Here is a 15836-nt window from a genome sequence, read left to right as displayed (position 1 = left end):
TCTCATACCAAACGAGCCCTTAGTTTATATATATAGTAATTGGGCAAAGGATAAAGCAATTATGTTAAAACACTTAGGGGTCATTTAGTTGGGAAGCAAGTTATTCCATGATTAATTATCTCGAGATTAGTTATCTCACCCTCCCATAGGGATAAAAAAATACTATAATTCCGGGATAACTAATCCTAGGATTAGTTATACCATAATTTTATCCCAACCAAATGTGGAATAGACGCATCTCAAATTTAATCTCGTGATTAATTATCCCTTATCCCTAACACCAAACAAGCCCTTAATCTGCCCACAAAGATATAATAGATGTGATGACCCAAAAGGTCATCTTATGTTTTAGAACTCGAATCTGCGCTCTTAAGCCTTAAAAATCTCATTTTTATCCTTCTCGATTTGCGTGCACAGTCCGGGCAAGTTTTTGGAAAGCTTTTATGTTGAAAACTAATGAAAATAAAAAATTTTGCCTTAAAGGTTGATTTTAGTTGACTTCGGTCAATATTTTTGGTAAACGGGCCCGGATCCGTACTTTAATGGTCCCGGTAGGTCCGTATCGAATTATGGGACCTAGGTGTATGCCCGAAATCGAATTCGGAGGTCCCTAACTTGAGTTATGAATTTTTGATAAAAATTAAAAGTTTAAAAATTATTTATTTTTAAGAATTTGGTTTGGAGCCCGAGGGCTCGGGTGCCATTCGGGCGATGCGCGAGTTGAGTTCAAACCTCAACAAGGCTGCTGGTGCACCAAATTTGGTATGCTCGCACCTGCGAGCCTTTGGTCGCAGGTGCGAGCGAAGGCCCCGCAGATGCGACCCAGGCCTGGACTTCATATTTTCGCAGATGCAGACTTTTCTCCGCAGGAGCAGGACTGCAGAAGCGGAACCCTGTCCGCAGGTGCGACCCCAGTTGGCCCAGTCCTTCTCCGCAGAAGCGCATATTTCGTCCGCACATGCAGATGCACAGGTGCAAAGGTCGCTGAGCAGTGAGCATTTATTTCGGACTCCAGCCATTTTTCTTTTTGTTTTAAAAAAGGTAGGAGGCCTAGGGCGATTTTTCAAAGATATTTTTTTTTCCAAATCAAAGGTAAGTGTTCCTTAATTCGTTTCTTTCAATCTTTTACTTTATTTTACTAGAATTCAACCTAAAAATCTAGAGTTTTGTGGTAGAATTAGGGGTTAGGGTAGAAACTAGAAATTTCGGGAATTTGAGAATTTAGACCTCAATTTGAGATCAGATTCCAAAACTAATTACATATTCGGGCTCGGGGGTGAATGGGTAAAAGAATTTTGGTCCGAACCTCGAGTTTTGACCAAGCGGGCCCGGGGTCGATTTTTCGACTTTTTGGAGGAAAAATTGAGAAATTTAATTTATGCAATATAATTGATTCCTTTAGCAATATTTAATATTATTGAGTCATTTTTGAATAGATACGGGTGGTTTGGAGGTAAATTCCAAAGGAAAATGTGTGATTGAGAATTAAGTGGCCTTCGGAGCGAGGTAAGTGTTGTGTCTAACCCTGACTTGAGGGAATTAGGAACCTTAGATTATTTGCTAAGTGAAATTCATGTGAGCGGCGTATATGTGAGGTGACGAGTACCTATGCGCCGCCAATTTACCTGTTTTTTCATATTTCTCTGTTTTTCTGATATTGTCTCATTCCTATGCCAAATTGTTACGTGTTATACTAGTGTTGTTCAAATTATCGTTTTTATCATGTTTACGGAAATTTTCTGGTGATAATTGAGTTTTTATTTCAAAGTTGAGATTGATATTATGGAACCAAATGTTGAAGTAAGGTTTGTACTTGTTATTTTATCTTCCTATTTTTATTTATGCATTGCATTATGGTAAGGGAGAGTGTTAATGCACGAAGGGTGATGCCGAATGATGCTCTACGACCCTCGATCAAATGATGTTGGCCGAACTACCTGGATCAATTAACACACGCTTAACTTGAGTTTTATTCATAAGTACAGATATTACAAGTGCATAATTATGGGGCTGCATGACTCCTTCTGCGTCTTCGTCATTAAAAGACAAGGTTCCTTTTGGTATGTAATCCTGAGCTCGAGATCGCTTCTCTCTTACAATCGACATCTTAGTGCATTTAAGCACTGGCCCTAGGGGACATCGATCCTCCGATGTTCATGTGGATAATGTGTTGTGGCTCTTCTTGTTCGTTTTGTCTATTGAACTCTCTGTTTTTGAAATGATTCTTGGCCCAGTCACTTAAAAACTCTCGAAGGTGTCCTTCATTGAATAACCGGGCTAACCGTTCTGTGGCCATGGGTGACATGATACTTGCACATTTGATTGGGATTTCTCTGGGCTGGAGCAGTCTGCAGAGGTCGAGGCCATTTAATATCTTTGATACATCTGATAGCCAATACAATGGAGGATGCATCAATGTTAAAGTTATAGTCTAACAATCGTGGTGCTTCCTTAGGTCCGGTATGCCTGTCGAAACCATTCTTGTTCATCATCCCTCGAGACCCTTGGCCTCGATCATTTCTCCTTTCACCTCATACGGAGTTGCGTCCTGGTTCGCTACCCCTACGATCTCCATTATACGGCCGGTATCAGTCCTTGTTCGACCTCGGTTCTCGGTTGATGTCCCTTTTATTAACGGACCCAGAAGAGACCCCAAACTGGTCGTCTTCGACTCTAATCTTCGATTGGTATCAATTATGTACATCGGCCCAGGTAGCAGCCGGGTACTCAATCAAGTTTTGCTTTAACTACTGTGAAGCCGTTGAGCTTCGTTCGTTTAGTCCATCGGTGAAAGCTTGAACGGCCCAATCATCCGTGACCGGTGGTAGATCCATTCGTTCTATTTGGAAACAAGATACAAACTCTCTTAGCATCTCGTTATCTTTTTGCCTTACTTGAAAAGGTCCAATTTTCTGATCTCGGTCTTTATGGCTCTGGCGTGTGCTTTTACAAAAGAATCTGCAAGTATGGCAAAAGAATCGATAGAGTTAGGTGGTAAATTATGATACCATATCATTGCTCCCTTTGACAGAATTTCCCCGAATTTCTTTAATAATACGGATTCGATCTCGTTGTCCTCTAGATCGTTCCCTTTAATGGCACATGCGTAAGAGGTGACATATTCGTTGGGGTCGGTCGTTCCATTATATTTAGGAATTTCGGGTATGCGGAACTTCTTGGGGATTGGTTTGGGAGCTGCGCTTGGGGGGAAGGGCTTTTGTACGAACTTTTTGGAATCCAAACCCTTAAATATTGGTGGTGCCCCCGGGATCTTATCAACCATGGAGTTATAAGTTTCTAATTTTTTGTCGTTTGCTTCAATCCTTTTTTCTCATGACTCTATCCATTTTGTCAGTTCCTCAAGCATCTTTATAATTTCGGGGTTAGTCATCTATTCTTGTTCATTTGACCTTACTACAGCTGGCTCCGTTTTGTGGGTGACTTCTCGAGGTGGACCGGGCTCTGGCCTGCTCGGTGCCTGGGTTTGGCTTTGCAACTGAGCTATCACTACCTGTTGAGCTTGCAATATTTCGAAAATCATAAGCAGGTCGATCCCGTCTTCTCCAACATTTTGGGTATTTCGAACTATAGATCGAGTTCTACCATGAATGCTGCTTTCGGGGTCGGAATATTGGTTCGCTCTAATGGCCACATGCGAATTAACATCAATTGGATCTACGGCCCGAGTTCTAATGGGGTCAACGGTTGGCCTTTCATCCCTGGGCATCAGGTTGTTATTCTCATATTGATGGCTAATTTCGTTATCGATAGGTAGGGCCATTAATTGAGAGTTCGTAATTTTTAATCTGAAATCAAAGATACTTCCAAGAGCAAGTGTAAAATAGTATGTTTTACAGAGATTCGTACCAAATAACCACTATTATCCTTAGCCCCACAGTGGGCGCCAAACTGTTTACCCGAAAAATGGATAGAGTTGAATTTATACGTAGTTCTAAGGATACGTGATATAAATTGATACAAATTGGGAAAGATATGTAAATGAATATAGAAATTAGTTATAAAGGAAATGAATGCAAACCGAATGAACTAGTTAGCTTAAGCCTTCAAGTTTTATCACCTTCAAATTGAGTGAAGAACGATTGGTAGAAAAAAAAATATGACTAAATATCCAAAGCCATAAAAGGATAGTATTTGCTCTCTTTTCTGTATATCTCAAAATGAATGTTCCCTTCTACAAATGATAACAACTCTTAATATAGTGGGGAAATTTCATTTTAGATATAATTAAAAATACATAGTGGGGATCCCATGATAAATTAATTAATTAGTTTTTCCTTGATTCAAGCTGTGATTTCTGCCGAGATTCTCCCCCTAATTGCGGCTACAACGGCTTTTTGTTTCTTGGCTCGATCTCGATCTTGACCGACCTCGATCCTGATTGGTTTCTGGAGCTTGAGCTCGTTCTTGGCCGATCTCTATTTGTTCGACCTCGATGTCTCGAGCTCGATCTTGGCCGATCTCGATCTAGATTGGTTTCTGGGGCTCGAGCTCGACAACCAAACTCTGCATCATGGCTCGATATTACAATGACAAACCTTGATCCATCATGTCCCAATCTCGAAGGGCAAACCCGGTTTTGACCATATACATTTAGGTAAACACATTTTTTTTTTTTTTTTTAACAAAAAAGGCAATTCTATTAAACTAAGGAATGAGAGCAGTAAAAAAGAGGGTGAGACCTAATTTAACATTCCAGATATGAAACATATGCTATAATGCTAAACATTCAACTTTGACAGCAGATGTTCCAAGATCTATTTTAAAAAATGGAGAAATAACTCAATTTAAACGACTGTGTAATGTATTGACATTAATAAAGATTAAAGAGCAATCTGTCTCTACTTTGCTTCAGTAATCACCATGTTACCTAACCATTATGTTTGTTTTTGAGTTGCTATTTTGCCAATTGAATTCATACCAGGAAAAAGGCAGTCTAAAATAATACAAGTATATACATCTATTAGTCTTCCAAATTTGGTAAATCACATACTGGACTTCCAAGTTCCGATTAAATCCCGACCAAAATTAGGTATCACTTGTCATGTACAACATATTACTCCTTAGCTTATAACTTTGTTCAAAAATGGATGTGATAGGCCAACATAGGAATACTAACGAAAGTAAGAATTACGAGTGGAATGGTAAGTATCAAATATTTAGACTTTGATTCCTAGTGTTAGACCCCAACATGTGAAGGTTGAAAGTTTTATGATGCTTTGTGTACAACCAATCAGATGGTGACACATTATCGGGGCAAAGAGGTGATTGTATGTGACCAGATTGCGCCAGCTGTCCCACCGGGCGCTGTAGCCAGTGCGGGGCAACTCATTTTGCATGTAGCAGCGACGGAATTTCTTAGATTTGGTGTGATATCTATAAAGGCAGTGTAACTCTTTCTCACTCAATCTAGAAACTACCACCAACATTAGTTCTTCCAAAATGCTCTCAACACCCTCTTAGAATTTTCAAAGCAGTCTAAGGCAATCAAAAGTGTATATAGTAGGATCTATCATGAAGGAGCTTGGAATTGTCACTGGAATATTTATTATCTCGTTACACTGATTTTGGAGATTTGTTGGAGGCAAAATAACCATCATAGAAGCGTAACTAGCTCTAGAACAAGATATGTAAGACGGCTCTCTTTATTGGCATGATTTATGTAAGCGTATCTCTTTCTAAAAAGGATCCATGTGTGGTAAGATTTGTTTGTTCTAAGTTGTTCTCAGCAACGTTGCCCCTGCTCTCATGCTTTCTCATTGGTAACATTTCTATCAGGTTTGTATTGTTTCTATATAATGTCCCAAACATGGGCAGCTTAACGGATTACGTGGCCCAAAACGAAACTATATTGCGAGACTTTTAAATTTATTTTATAAGATATTTACACTAACAACAAAAATTGCTTTCCAAACAAGAAATTAATCATTTTAGACAAAAAATTGCTAATTTTTTTTTTAAAAATGAAGAAGAGCACGAAAAATAAGTGGTGGACTATCGGGTTGAGGTCCAACAATTTTGATTTGGCTATCATCATAGACAAGAAAAAGAAATAAACGTACATAACGTAATAACTTAAGTTTTGAGCATTAACGATGTCAAAAATATTTACTCATTTTGATCAATTTAAGTAATAGTTGCAGTTCATTCTATTAAGTAGCACTTATTGATAAATATCTAAAATAAATTGTAAATAACCTAATATAATATGTCGAATTATACTAAAAGAAAACCGATGCATGGATACTTTTTTGTTCATGCAGTTTCAGATAATATTGTAAAAGTAATTCATTATGTTGTCGATATATATAACTTAATTCCTATATAAAAAGAATAAAATTAAAATTGAAGAGTAAAGCAAATATACTAATTAATCAGTGAAAAAAATTATCATAATTTATAAACTTATTGGTATAAAATAACCTCAATCAAATAATAAAAAAATATATTGTATCACTTTTCTTTATGGTAATAATGTATGTAAATTATGTAATATATAGTAATAATAATAAGAATTTAAAATAAATTTGAGGCCTTTAAATATTGGAGGTCTAAGGCAACGACCTCACTGTCCAAGCCTTTAGAGCCGCTCCTGGTCCCGAAGTCGGAGAAATATGATTCATCCTAAATTTCATCTTAGTGTCTCTTGAAATTGACTCTACATTGTACTCTCACACACACACTCTCTCTCTCTCTCTCTCTCTCTCTCTCTCTCTCTCTCTCTCTCTCTCTCTCTCTCTCTCTCTCTCTCTCTCTCTCTCTCACACACACACACACACACACACACACACACACACACACACACACACACACACACACACATAGCCGGTCGGGTACGGTCGAGCCCTTGTGTGACTGGGTACGACCGAGTCCTCTAAGAGGTCGGGTACGAAGTAATATGATATAAAATATTATCGAGCCCTTGTGTGGCCGAGTACAATCGAGTCCTCTTGAGACCGAGTACACCCGAGATCCCTTGAGGCCGGGTACGGTGTGATAATAAGATAAACTTTACCGAGTCCTCTACGAGGCTGGGTACGATATGAATGATATGCCCCAAAGAGTGTCTGAGTAATATTCTATTACATCTAATGCATAATCTCCATGAGTGGTTTAACCTTTCATAAAACATGCATACTTCTAAGTTTTATAGTTTTTACAGTTTACTCCCCGGTGGCTTGTATTTAATATAAGCATGTATTCACATCTCTTATATTATGTCTTGGGCTTACATATCTTCTTAGTCTTACATATTCAGCACATTTCCCGTACTGACGCCCCATTTTTCCTTTGGGCGCTGTGTTCATACCCACAGGTAAAGATAGGTCTGGCGATGTCCCTTCCCAGTAGGTGCGCGTTTCAGCTGTTAGTTGTCGCACGCTCTCCACTTATCCGGAGTAGATGTTTAAGAGTCAATAAGTACTGAAGTATATGTTTTAATCATTTTGGATACGGTAGGGCAGTGTCCCGATCAAGTTGTGTATATGTGTATATTTTTATTTCTTTTGGTACCGTTAGAGGCTTGCTGACTTGAGTTTGGTTGGACGTAGAAGGGTGGGGCATGACCCGATTACAATTGTGAACATGTATGATATGTCAATGTTTGTTTTGCAAGTCAGCTGTACGCATTTTAATTCTGGTATTAGTATATGAAGGCCTTGTTGGCCCGGGTTTCATGGTTAAGAAGATGTAAAGTATGAACGTCAGTTCGCACAAGCCTTTGAACGTTGTGTGTAGGTCGCACCACCTAAGGTTGGGATGTAACACCTAAGTACGAGATTGCTTTTCTTTGTGAGTGTTTTGAGATTTTTCGGCTCAAATTCGAATTTAGTCAAGTGAAAAATCAATAAAAGAAACGCTATTGGGTCCCACAAAGTGGAGTGGTCGCAGCCGGCTTTGAAGTCATGTGTCACATGCGTGTCTACTGACTCCTCTGTCACGTTAATTGGAACCACCTTACTCTGTGTGTGTGTGTCTGTACGTGTGGACCGGATGCTTATCATCATTATATTATATCATGGCCACATGTTCAATCAATTAGATTACCAAATTTTCCTCGTGATTCTTCACGTCTCATCCATCTCCTTTGCCCTTTTTACTAATTAATAATTAAAAAAAGTGATTTGTTGAGAGTTTGGGTTCCACTCATAAATGTCATTTTTTGGGTTGGATGGTTGTTGGCCTGGCTAGGACCGACCACCACCTGCAATGCAGACAAGAACCCCTTTGGAAGTAACTATGGCATCATTCCAACTTTACTATTATACCCTTTCTAGCTACTATGTTCCCATTCACTTACCTATCTAAAAATTGTCCCAATATTAATTAAATACCCCATGCCTAGATTTAGTAATTTGCCCGCTAGCGAAATAGCTTTGAAGCAATGATATACTAAATTCTTTGGATTTAAAATGCCATTTTTTTTTCAAAAATAGTGTAGTTGAGCCAGTAATTAATCCAGTAGATAGGAATAAGCCGATAACAAATAAAAAATAATCAAATTAGGATTGCATTTATAAGTGTTACATACGATACAATGAGAGGAGTAAAGGCGATTGATATTTAATACAAAAACTCATATAAGTGTTATGGTGAGCGAGTGTCTTTGAGATGAATTTTGGGAAGCTCGTTACCACTATTAAGAGGAGCAAGGGCGGAGCTAGAGCTTCAGACGCGGATTCGGCCGAATTCAGTAGTTTTGATTCATATTCTATATTTGCCTTTAAAAATGTATTGAATATGTACAAATTATTAATTTAGAACCCAGTAACTTAGAATGAATAAAATCTCGAACCCATTAGCTTCAAAATCCTGGCTCCACCTCTAAAAAGGAGTGGCCAAAGGACGATGATCAAACATATTTGTACGGGGCAAGAGATCTAGGGCATATTTCTAACGAAAGATAAGACAATGCCTTACACTACCATACCAAGAAAGTAGTGGATAAGACCCAAGTCTTTCATATTTTATGAGTATGATGAACAATTGTGAAAGAATTTATCAAAAATATTTTTATTAATCAATAACGAAAATTGAAGGCTTAAAAATGATAGGCCCAATCCATAAATTATATTGATCTTTAATTGAATTTTATTGTTTTTCTTAACGATATTCTATGTTTATTGAATTACATCCTTTTTAAATAGAATTAAAAATTTATCACCAATAAAAATAAAATTTCTTCAATTTTTTATAATTGGTCTAACTCCAATAAATCATTTATTAATTTAGAGGTAACTTACCTGCACTGCCAATTTAGATTGACCACAAACTTTCAATTTATACTCGTGATATATGTACCAAGAAAAAATAAGAGATAATAGGTGATTGATTAGGTACCCTATTAGGTGTAACATATTGGAGAGTTGGGGGGAGGGCGAGGGGTAATAAGGTGAATTCAATGGAGCAGAACGTAACCGAAATAAATTAAAAAACTGGTGGGAAAACGAAAAGAAAGCTGCCAAAGACAAGAGTATTATGAAAGAGAAAGTGAGAGAGAGAGAGATTATACTAACAAGGCAAGGAAAAGGGCAAGATTTCTTCAACGAGTCTTGTGATTTGCATCACCAACACCAATTCCAACGCCAAAACCAACGAATGGAATCGTTTTTCTTAACCGAAACCTTTCCCCACAACTATTACACCACCACCACTTCTCTCCATCTACTGTTATTATTATTATTATGCTTCTTCCTAATCCTCTCCCCCACTTCTCTTTCCTCTTTTCTCTCCCTTTCTTCCTCTTCTCCACTATTTCTTCTTACTAATAATCGCTCTTTCAGATCTGCCGCTACTTCTCTGACATTTCCAGTTTTTGAGGTACCCCATCTGTTTTTATTCTTATTTTCTGGGCACTTTTTAAATTTTCTGTTGTTTTTATGCCCATTTTGGGACATGGGATGTTCGTTTTTATGTTTGCCGAGTCGATCGATCGCATGTATTTCATTTGTGGAACCATTGTTAGGGTTTAGCCTCTAAAAGGGTATCCACTTGTGGTTTTTTAATAGTTATTAACTCTAGAGGTTGTAGTTTATTGAGATTCTGTTGATCCTACTATAAATTTTCAGGAATATGTTTGGAGAAGGAAGTAAAGGCAACACTTTGTTTCCAGCATTATTCGAGGGGAATTGTTTTCAGTACGACGCGAGTGCATTACCTCAGCTGCAATTGTTTGGTGATTGTGAGTTTCCCAATTGCTTCTCCACAATAATTTTACATCCTTCAGACTCCAATAAGAATTTTTGTTTTGCAATATAACAAGTACTCACTAATTTGATTCATGATTTTCCTCTTTTATGTTGCTTTTTTCTGCTTGATTTTTCGTCAGGAATCTGGTAGATTGATTGTTAATGCAGTCTCTATGTTTTTTTTTTTTTGTGTCTGTGTGTGTCTTTGAATTTCCATGTTCAGCATGGCTTTGCATAACTTTCTAGTTCTTGAATTAAAGCAATTCCAGAAGGTTGATACGAACTGATCTGTATTAGTGTTATGGCGACTCCTCCGAGTGAAAACTAGGCCATAGGCTTGTATTGCACCTCTGCCAGATGAATTAAAATTGTTCCAGGGCATAAGTGGAGAGTACCTTGTCTTTGTGGTTGTTCGGCACCTCCAATGCCTAAAGCCTGAGGTGAGGCATTGGCACTTGGTTGAGTGTCTAATCAGGAAATCCTAGAGAATTAGAATAGACAAGTTGCACCAGTGGCTCATGATAATGATCGCCTGCACTATTAGCATTCTCTTCAACGTCTTTGGTCTATCATGTTGAGACCTAAAATTGGGTAGAAAGAGGAGACAGGAGAAGAAGCCAGCATGTAGGAAATACATTTCACGACTATATGTTGGTGAAGGTTTTGAGCTTATGCTGATTTTATAAAATCTCTCTTTACGTGGAACCATTCTAGGAGATGGGCCGAAGACTTGTTTTAATGTAAATTTGAAGAATGCAAGGAAGACATTAAATGATAGGTGTCTGTTGTTCTTGTTCAGATCACTTGAGGAAACTGAGATCGTCTTTGTTGTTTCTTTCTTCAGCTTTATCTTTTAGATCTATTTGATTTTCGTAGACTTTAAACATGTCTTGCATATCTCAGATTAGAGTGCATGTAACCTTTTGCGAGATATCTTCAGACAGTTGAGTAGCTCATGCTAAAACCTAGAGCTTTTTTAGTCTGAATATGTCATTATGTTTTTGTGACTTAATTCTATTTGAAACAAAAGTCCAAATAATGAGTTGGGAATTGTTGTCTGGAGCAAACGATTCGAACTCGAGGTAAAGGAGGGTTGGGTATTCATTCTGTCCCTTCCGCTCAATCTTATTTGTTACTTCCATGAAATAAATCTTTATCTGTAGCTGTTAGACGAGGTTCCATTGGTGTATTAGTTGTGGCCGGTGAACGGTGAGCCTTGCAACTGTCCAGAAAAGGAAATAGTGACTGTATGGCCAGAATGTCTTCAAGATGAAGCACATTCATATTCTCTTATTATTTTCTACCATTTAAATTTAAGGACTCTGTTCGATATGATACCTGATTTGGGACAGTATCATTTTGATATCTGACCAATAAAGGTACGCGCTACACACAAACAGTATGCAACTTAGTCACTTCTGGGTAAGGGGGCAATGGAAAGAGTACCGTTAATGCTTATGATGATGTCAATACTCACTCTATTTGTTATTCTGATTATGTATATGATACTTGTTTTATATTCAGAGACAGTTAATTAGTGTACTTAGCTAAAACTATTACTTTATAATTTGTACTACTACCGTTCCATAAGTACTACTTTCTTGGATTATGAATATTTAAGAAGTCAAATTTTATGTGCCGAATGTATCTTCATCCTTTTGTCAAAAGATAGAGTTCTTTGCTTTTATCTAACTCAGGCATGGTAGATTAGATTTTCTCTATGTGCTTCAGTCAGGGGAGGATACCGCTTCGCCGGAAACCCCCCCCCCAAAAACAACCAAATTAGAGAGTTTTAACGCTTTCTATCAACGAGCATGCATTGTTTTGCGCACTTATTTGCTGATTTTCCTTTCTTTGGTGCTCCTTTGTGTGGTTTTTCCCTGAAGAAATTTAACCACATCTGTCTAGTTCTGGACAGAGTGGTGTTAATCCTTATTAAGAAAAAAATAAACAGGGTGGTGTTAATATTTCCTGGTCTTATTTTCCTCGGATCTCATGGACATTTTTTATTCATCTTTTTCAGTTAACGTTGGGTGTAGTGGATACCCGATAAGCAACACAGTGAATGAACACCCATCTGCTGCAATTCACCCCACCAAAAGAGTCCGGGATGCTGAACCAAACTATAGCCAGCAAAAGCTTAAGATATCCTTGAATAACAACTTTTGTCAGAATGAAGTGGATCAAGCTGGAAGCATTTTGAATCCAAATACTGTATCAACTGGACTCAGACTTTCTTATGAGGAAAAAGAACGTAATTCCTCAGTCACTTCTGCTCCTGAGAACATGAAAGCAGCCCTTCTTGCTTTTCTTCCGATAGACAGTGGTTTTAAACTTGAGATTGACAGGCAAAGAGAAGGATTTGATCGGTACATAAAAGTGCAGGTAATGCAATTATTGTTTTGAGAAAGCGTGATGTAATTATTAACTTTGTCCGAAATTTGGCATGTTAAATTTTTGATTGATCTGGATTAAGTTACACAAGTGTATGAAAAAGGAATACGTTTCTTTACTATCCATTCTTGATATCTATGTCTACCTCCTGATAAAGGGTTTCATATACATCTAGTCATCATTATGTATCTTTCAATTTGCCGGGATTTTACTTCTAAAAGTTGTTGATTCTATGATTAAGAGCATTTCCATGTATGCATCCCCACAAGGTTGGTGCTCTATTTTATTTCTTAGAATTGGGCAAACGTTGATACTTAGTGGCATTTAATAGTGTGAGAAATGACTTGGAGGTTGGATAGTCAACTAATATGTTTTGTATCTTTCTGCATTGAAATTGTATTTTCTTAAGTTTTAGTCCTTTGCCATTACTGATGCATCCTTGGTATCTCAGGAAGATAATATGATGAAGGGCATGCGGGAGTTGATTCATCGACAGACAGTATCTTTACTGAACTCCTTGCAAAAAGAAGTTAACAAGAGATTATATGAGAAAGATCTTGAAATAGGCAATTTGAACCGCAAGAACAAGGAACTTGGGGAGAGAATAAAGCAGATTACTGTAGAAGCTCAATCATGGCATTACAGAGCAAAGTACAACGAATCGGTTGCCAATGCCCTGAAAAGCAATATTCAGCTGGCCATGGCCCATGGTTCCATGCAAGTTCAGGAAGGCTGCGGAGATAGTGAAGTAAATGATGCTGCCTCAAGTACGAACCACCTTGGTTTGGCAGGCGGTTCGCAAGACCAAGTACCCCAAATACAGCAGCTAAAATGCAGAGCTTGCAAGAGTAAAGAAGTCAGTGTCTTGCTATTTCCATGCAGACACTTGTGTCTTTGTAAAGAATGTGAAGGGTTTATTGATAGTTGCCCAGTATGCCAGGTAATGAAGACTGCAAGTGTTCAAGTTTACATGTCATGAAGACGTATACGAACACTTGCAATCATCATCATCTTTGAATTAAGGGAGGAATGTTTAATTTATGAATAGGCTGTTATGTTTATTACAATCATGAATGGTGCATTTCTTAACTATATGAATACAAAACAGTTGAAACGAGGGTGGTCTTTTTTCTGGATTGGGCATTGTTTCTTATGCTTAGCAGGGGGTAAAACCCATTATGGACCACTGCAGTAGGAGATATGGTAGCTCTGGATATTTGCAAGTTGCAAGTAACAACAAAAATGGTAAAGATGCTTATGGCAACAAGAAGTTAAATAAGAAGCAATTTTTTTACTAAAATAAGTATATGAATCTATATTATGAATCTGTCTAGATGCATTCTTCCAAAGTCTCCTAGATTTACTGTTCCATTTCACTTGTCATACATACTTTAAATTAATGACGACTAATTTGTTTTGTTTTAACGCAGAAAAAATGGAGAAGGAAAAGGATGAAAACCTAGCATAAGGAGATTAGATGAAAATCTATAGTGTGATGGGGTCAATTTGTTGCCTAATTGGCCGCCTTGTTTGTGTTAGGAACGTTCTTTGTAGTCATTAAATAGTGTAGTAGTAGAACTTTGGTGGGAAATGACTCCTTTGCATATGGTCTTCAAACTAAACATCTTGTGTTGTCCTTTCCCTTATAATTATAATAGAGCACTAGCAGTGAATGCCTTACCTTTTATTATATTAAGTTTTTTTAAATACTATTTACTCCCTTTATTCCAGAATGAGTTATCTTTTTCGTCTCTCACATAATGTCATCTATCTTGATCTTATAAGATCCTTCAAATAAAACACACATAATTCTGTCCTTAGTATTCTTGTTTAGTTAAATTAAGAAAATTACGCTAGGAGCCTAGGATGGAGGAGGGAGTAAGGAGGAATACGAAGCAACAGTATAACAGTTATTTTCCAAAGAATATGGTCTTGGAAATTATAAGGAGCTTCGTACTTCAGGGACATGAATCTTGGACTTGATGATGCAAGTATATTGTATAGATTTCGGCCTTCGTATGATTGATCGAGGTCGAAACATAATGGATCGAAAAAAGATTTCGTAATATCGAGATGGGTTCCGAACATGGTATGAAAGAGTTTCAGATTTCAGGTATAGGTCAAACACCGAGTTCGAAGTCATTATCGAGCTCGGGTCCGAATCGAACTATGATGAGATGATTTCGAGCTTAGGAGGCAGAGGTCAACCGATACCGAGCCCGAATCATCACCTTATTCCGAGTACACATCGAGCTCTAGAAGCAATATCGACCAGGACCGAGGCCGATCGAGCTCGAGCTCACAGACAAGAGTCGTTGCAAACACACTAAGGGAGAGAATCTTGGCGGAAATTAGGGAAAAACTGATTTATCATGGGTTCTCCACTATGTATTTTTAATTATATCTAAAGTAGGATCCTCCACTACAAAGAAGATGGCTACATTTCTGTAAAGACAGTTTTTTGGCCTACATTGTAATTCAAGCACCACATTCTCCTATATTCAAGGATTATTCTTTTAAGTTTCATTAATTGATTCATTGTGCTTAGTCCTAAAAATAATCTTCTTTACAATCTTGTTTATTTTGCATTCTTGGCAATCCATATTTGATATTTCTGTTTATCCTTACGATTTGTATTAAGATATATCACATATCCTTAGAACCACATACAAATTCAACTCTATCCGTTTTTCGGGTAAACAGTTTGGTGCCCACCGTGGGGCTAAGGATAACAGTGGTTATTTGATACGAAACTGCAAAAACACACCGTTTTGCGCTTGTTTCCGAAAGTACCTTGGATTTCGGATTAACATCGACTAACTACCAATCAAATATCCTTACCTATCGACAACGAAGTTGGTCTTCAAGATGAGAACAACAACTTGACACCCAGTACCGAAAGACCACTTGTCAACGCCGTTGGAGCTCGGATCGGAGTGCCGATAGATATCAATTCGCATGTAGCCATTGAGGCGAACGTACATTCTAAATCTGAAAATAGCATTCATGGTGGCACTCGGTCTACAGCTCGAGACACCCATAACATTCAGGAAAACGACGTCAGCTTGCGTATAATTTTTGAAATGTTGCAAGCCCAACAGATAGCGATAGCTTAGTTGCCAAGCCAAACCCAGCTACCAAGCAGGCCAGAGCCCAGTCCACCTCGAGAAATTGCCCACAGAACGGAGCCAGCTATAGTGAAGTCAAATGAACAAGAATCGGGGACTACTCCCAAAA

The 15836-nt window shown here is 37.9% G+C and overlaps 1 protein-coding gene across 3 annotated transcripts; it reads left to right on the top strand.

The window, feature by feature from the left end:
• The first annotated feature begins 9464 nt into the window (after nt 1–9464).
• On the top strand, nt 9465–14289 carry LOC107785397 (BOI-related E3 ubiquitin-protein ligase 1). 3 transcript variants are annotated; one of them, XR_001647852.2, is made up of 6 exons: nt 9465–9837; nt 10086–10198; nt 12229–12590; nt 13051–13539; nt 13708–13844; nt 14030–14289. XR_001647852.2 is itself a non-coding variant. In XM_016606698.2 (5 exons), exons 2-5 carry the CDS (start codon nt 10090–10092, stop codon nt 14060–14062), a joined length of 993 nt encoding a protein of 330 aa, XP_016462184.1. In that variant the 5' UTR covers nt 9465–9837; nt 10086–10089; the 3' UTR covers nt 14063–14289. The 3 variants fall into 3 exon arrangements, 2 of the variants coding, with proteins under 2 accessions (XP_016462184.1, XP_016462183.1); XM_016606698.2 differs by lacking the exon at nt 13708–13844; XM_016606697.2 differs by lacking the exon at nt 14030–14289 and having other exon boundaries at nt 13051–13716.
• Nucleotides 14290–15836: the final 1547 nt, after the last annotated feature.

Source organism: Nicotiana tabacum, chromosome 4, assembly GCF_000715075.1.
Source record: "Nicotiana tabacum cultivar K326 chromosome 4, ASM71507v2, whole genome shotgun sequence".
NCBI lineage: Eukaryota > Viridiplantae > Streptophyta > Magnoliopsida > Solanales > Solanaceae > Nicotiana > Nicotiana tabacum.
Note: the sequence above shows the minus strand (reverse complement) of the source record. Positions and strands in the feature narration are given on the sequence as shown.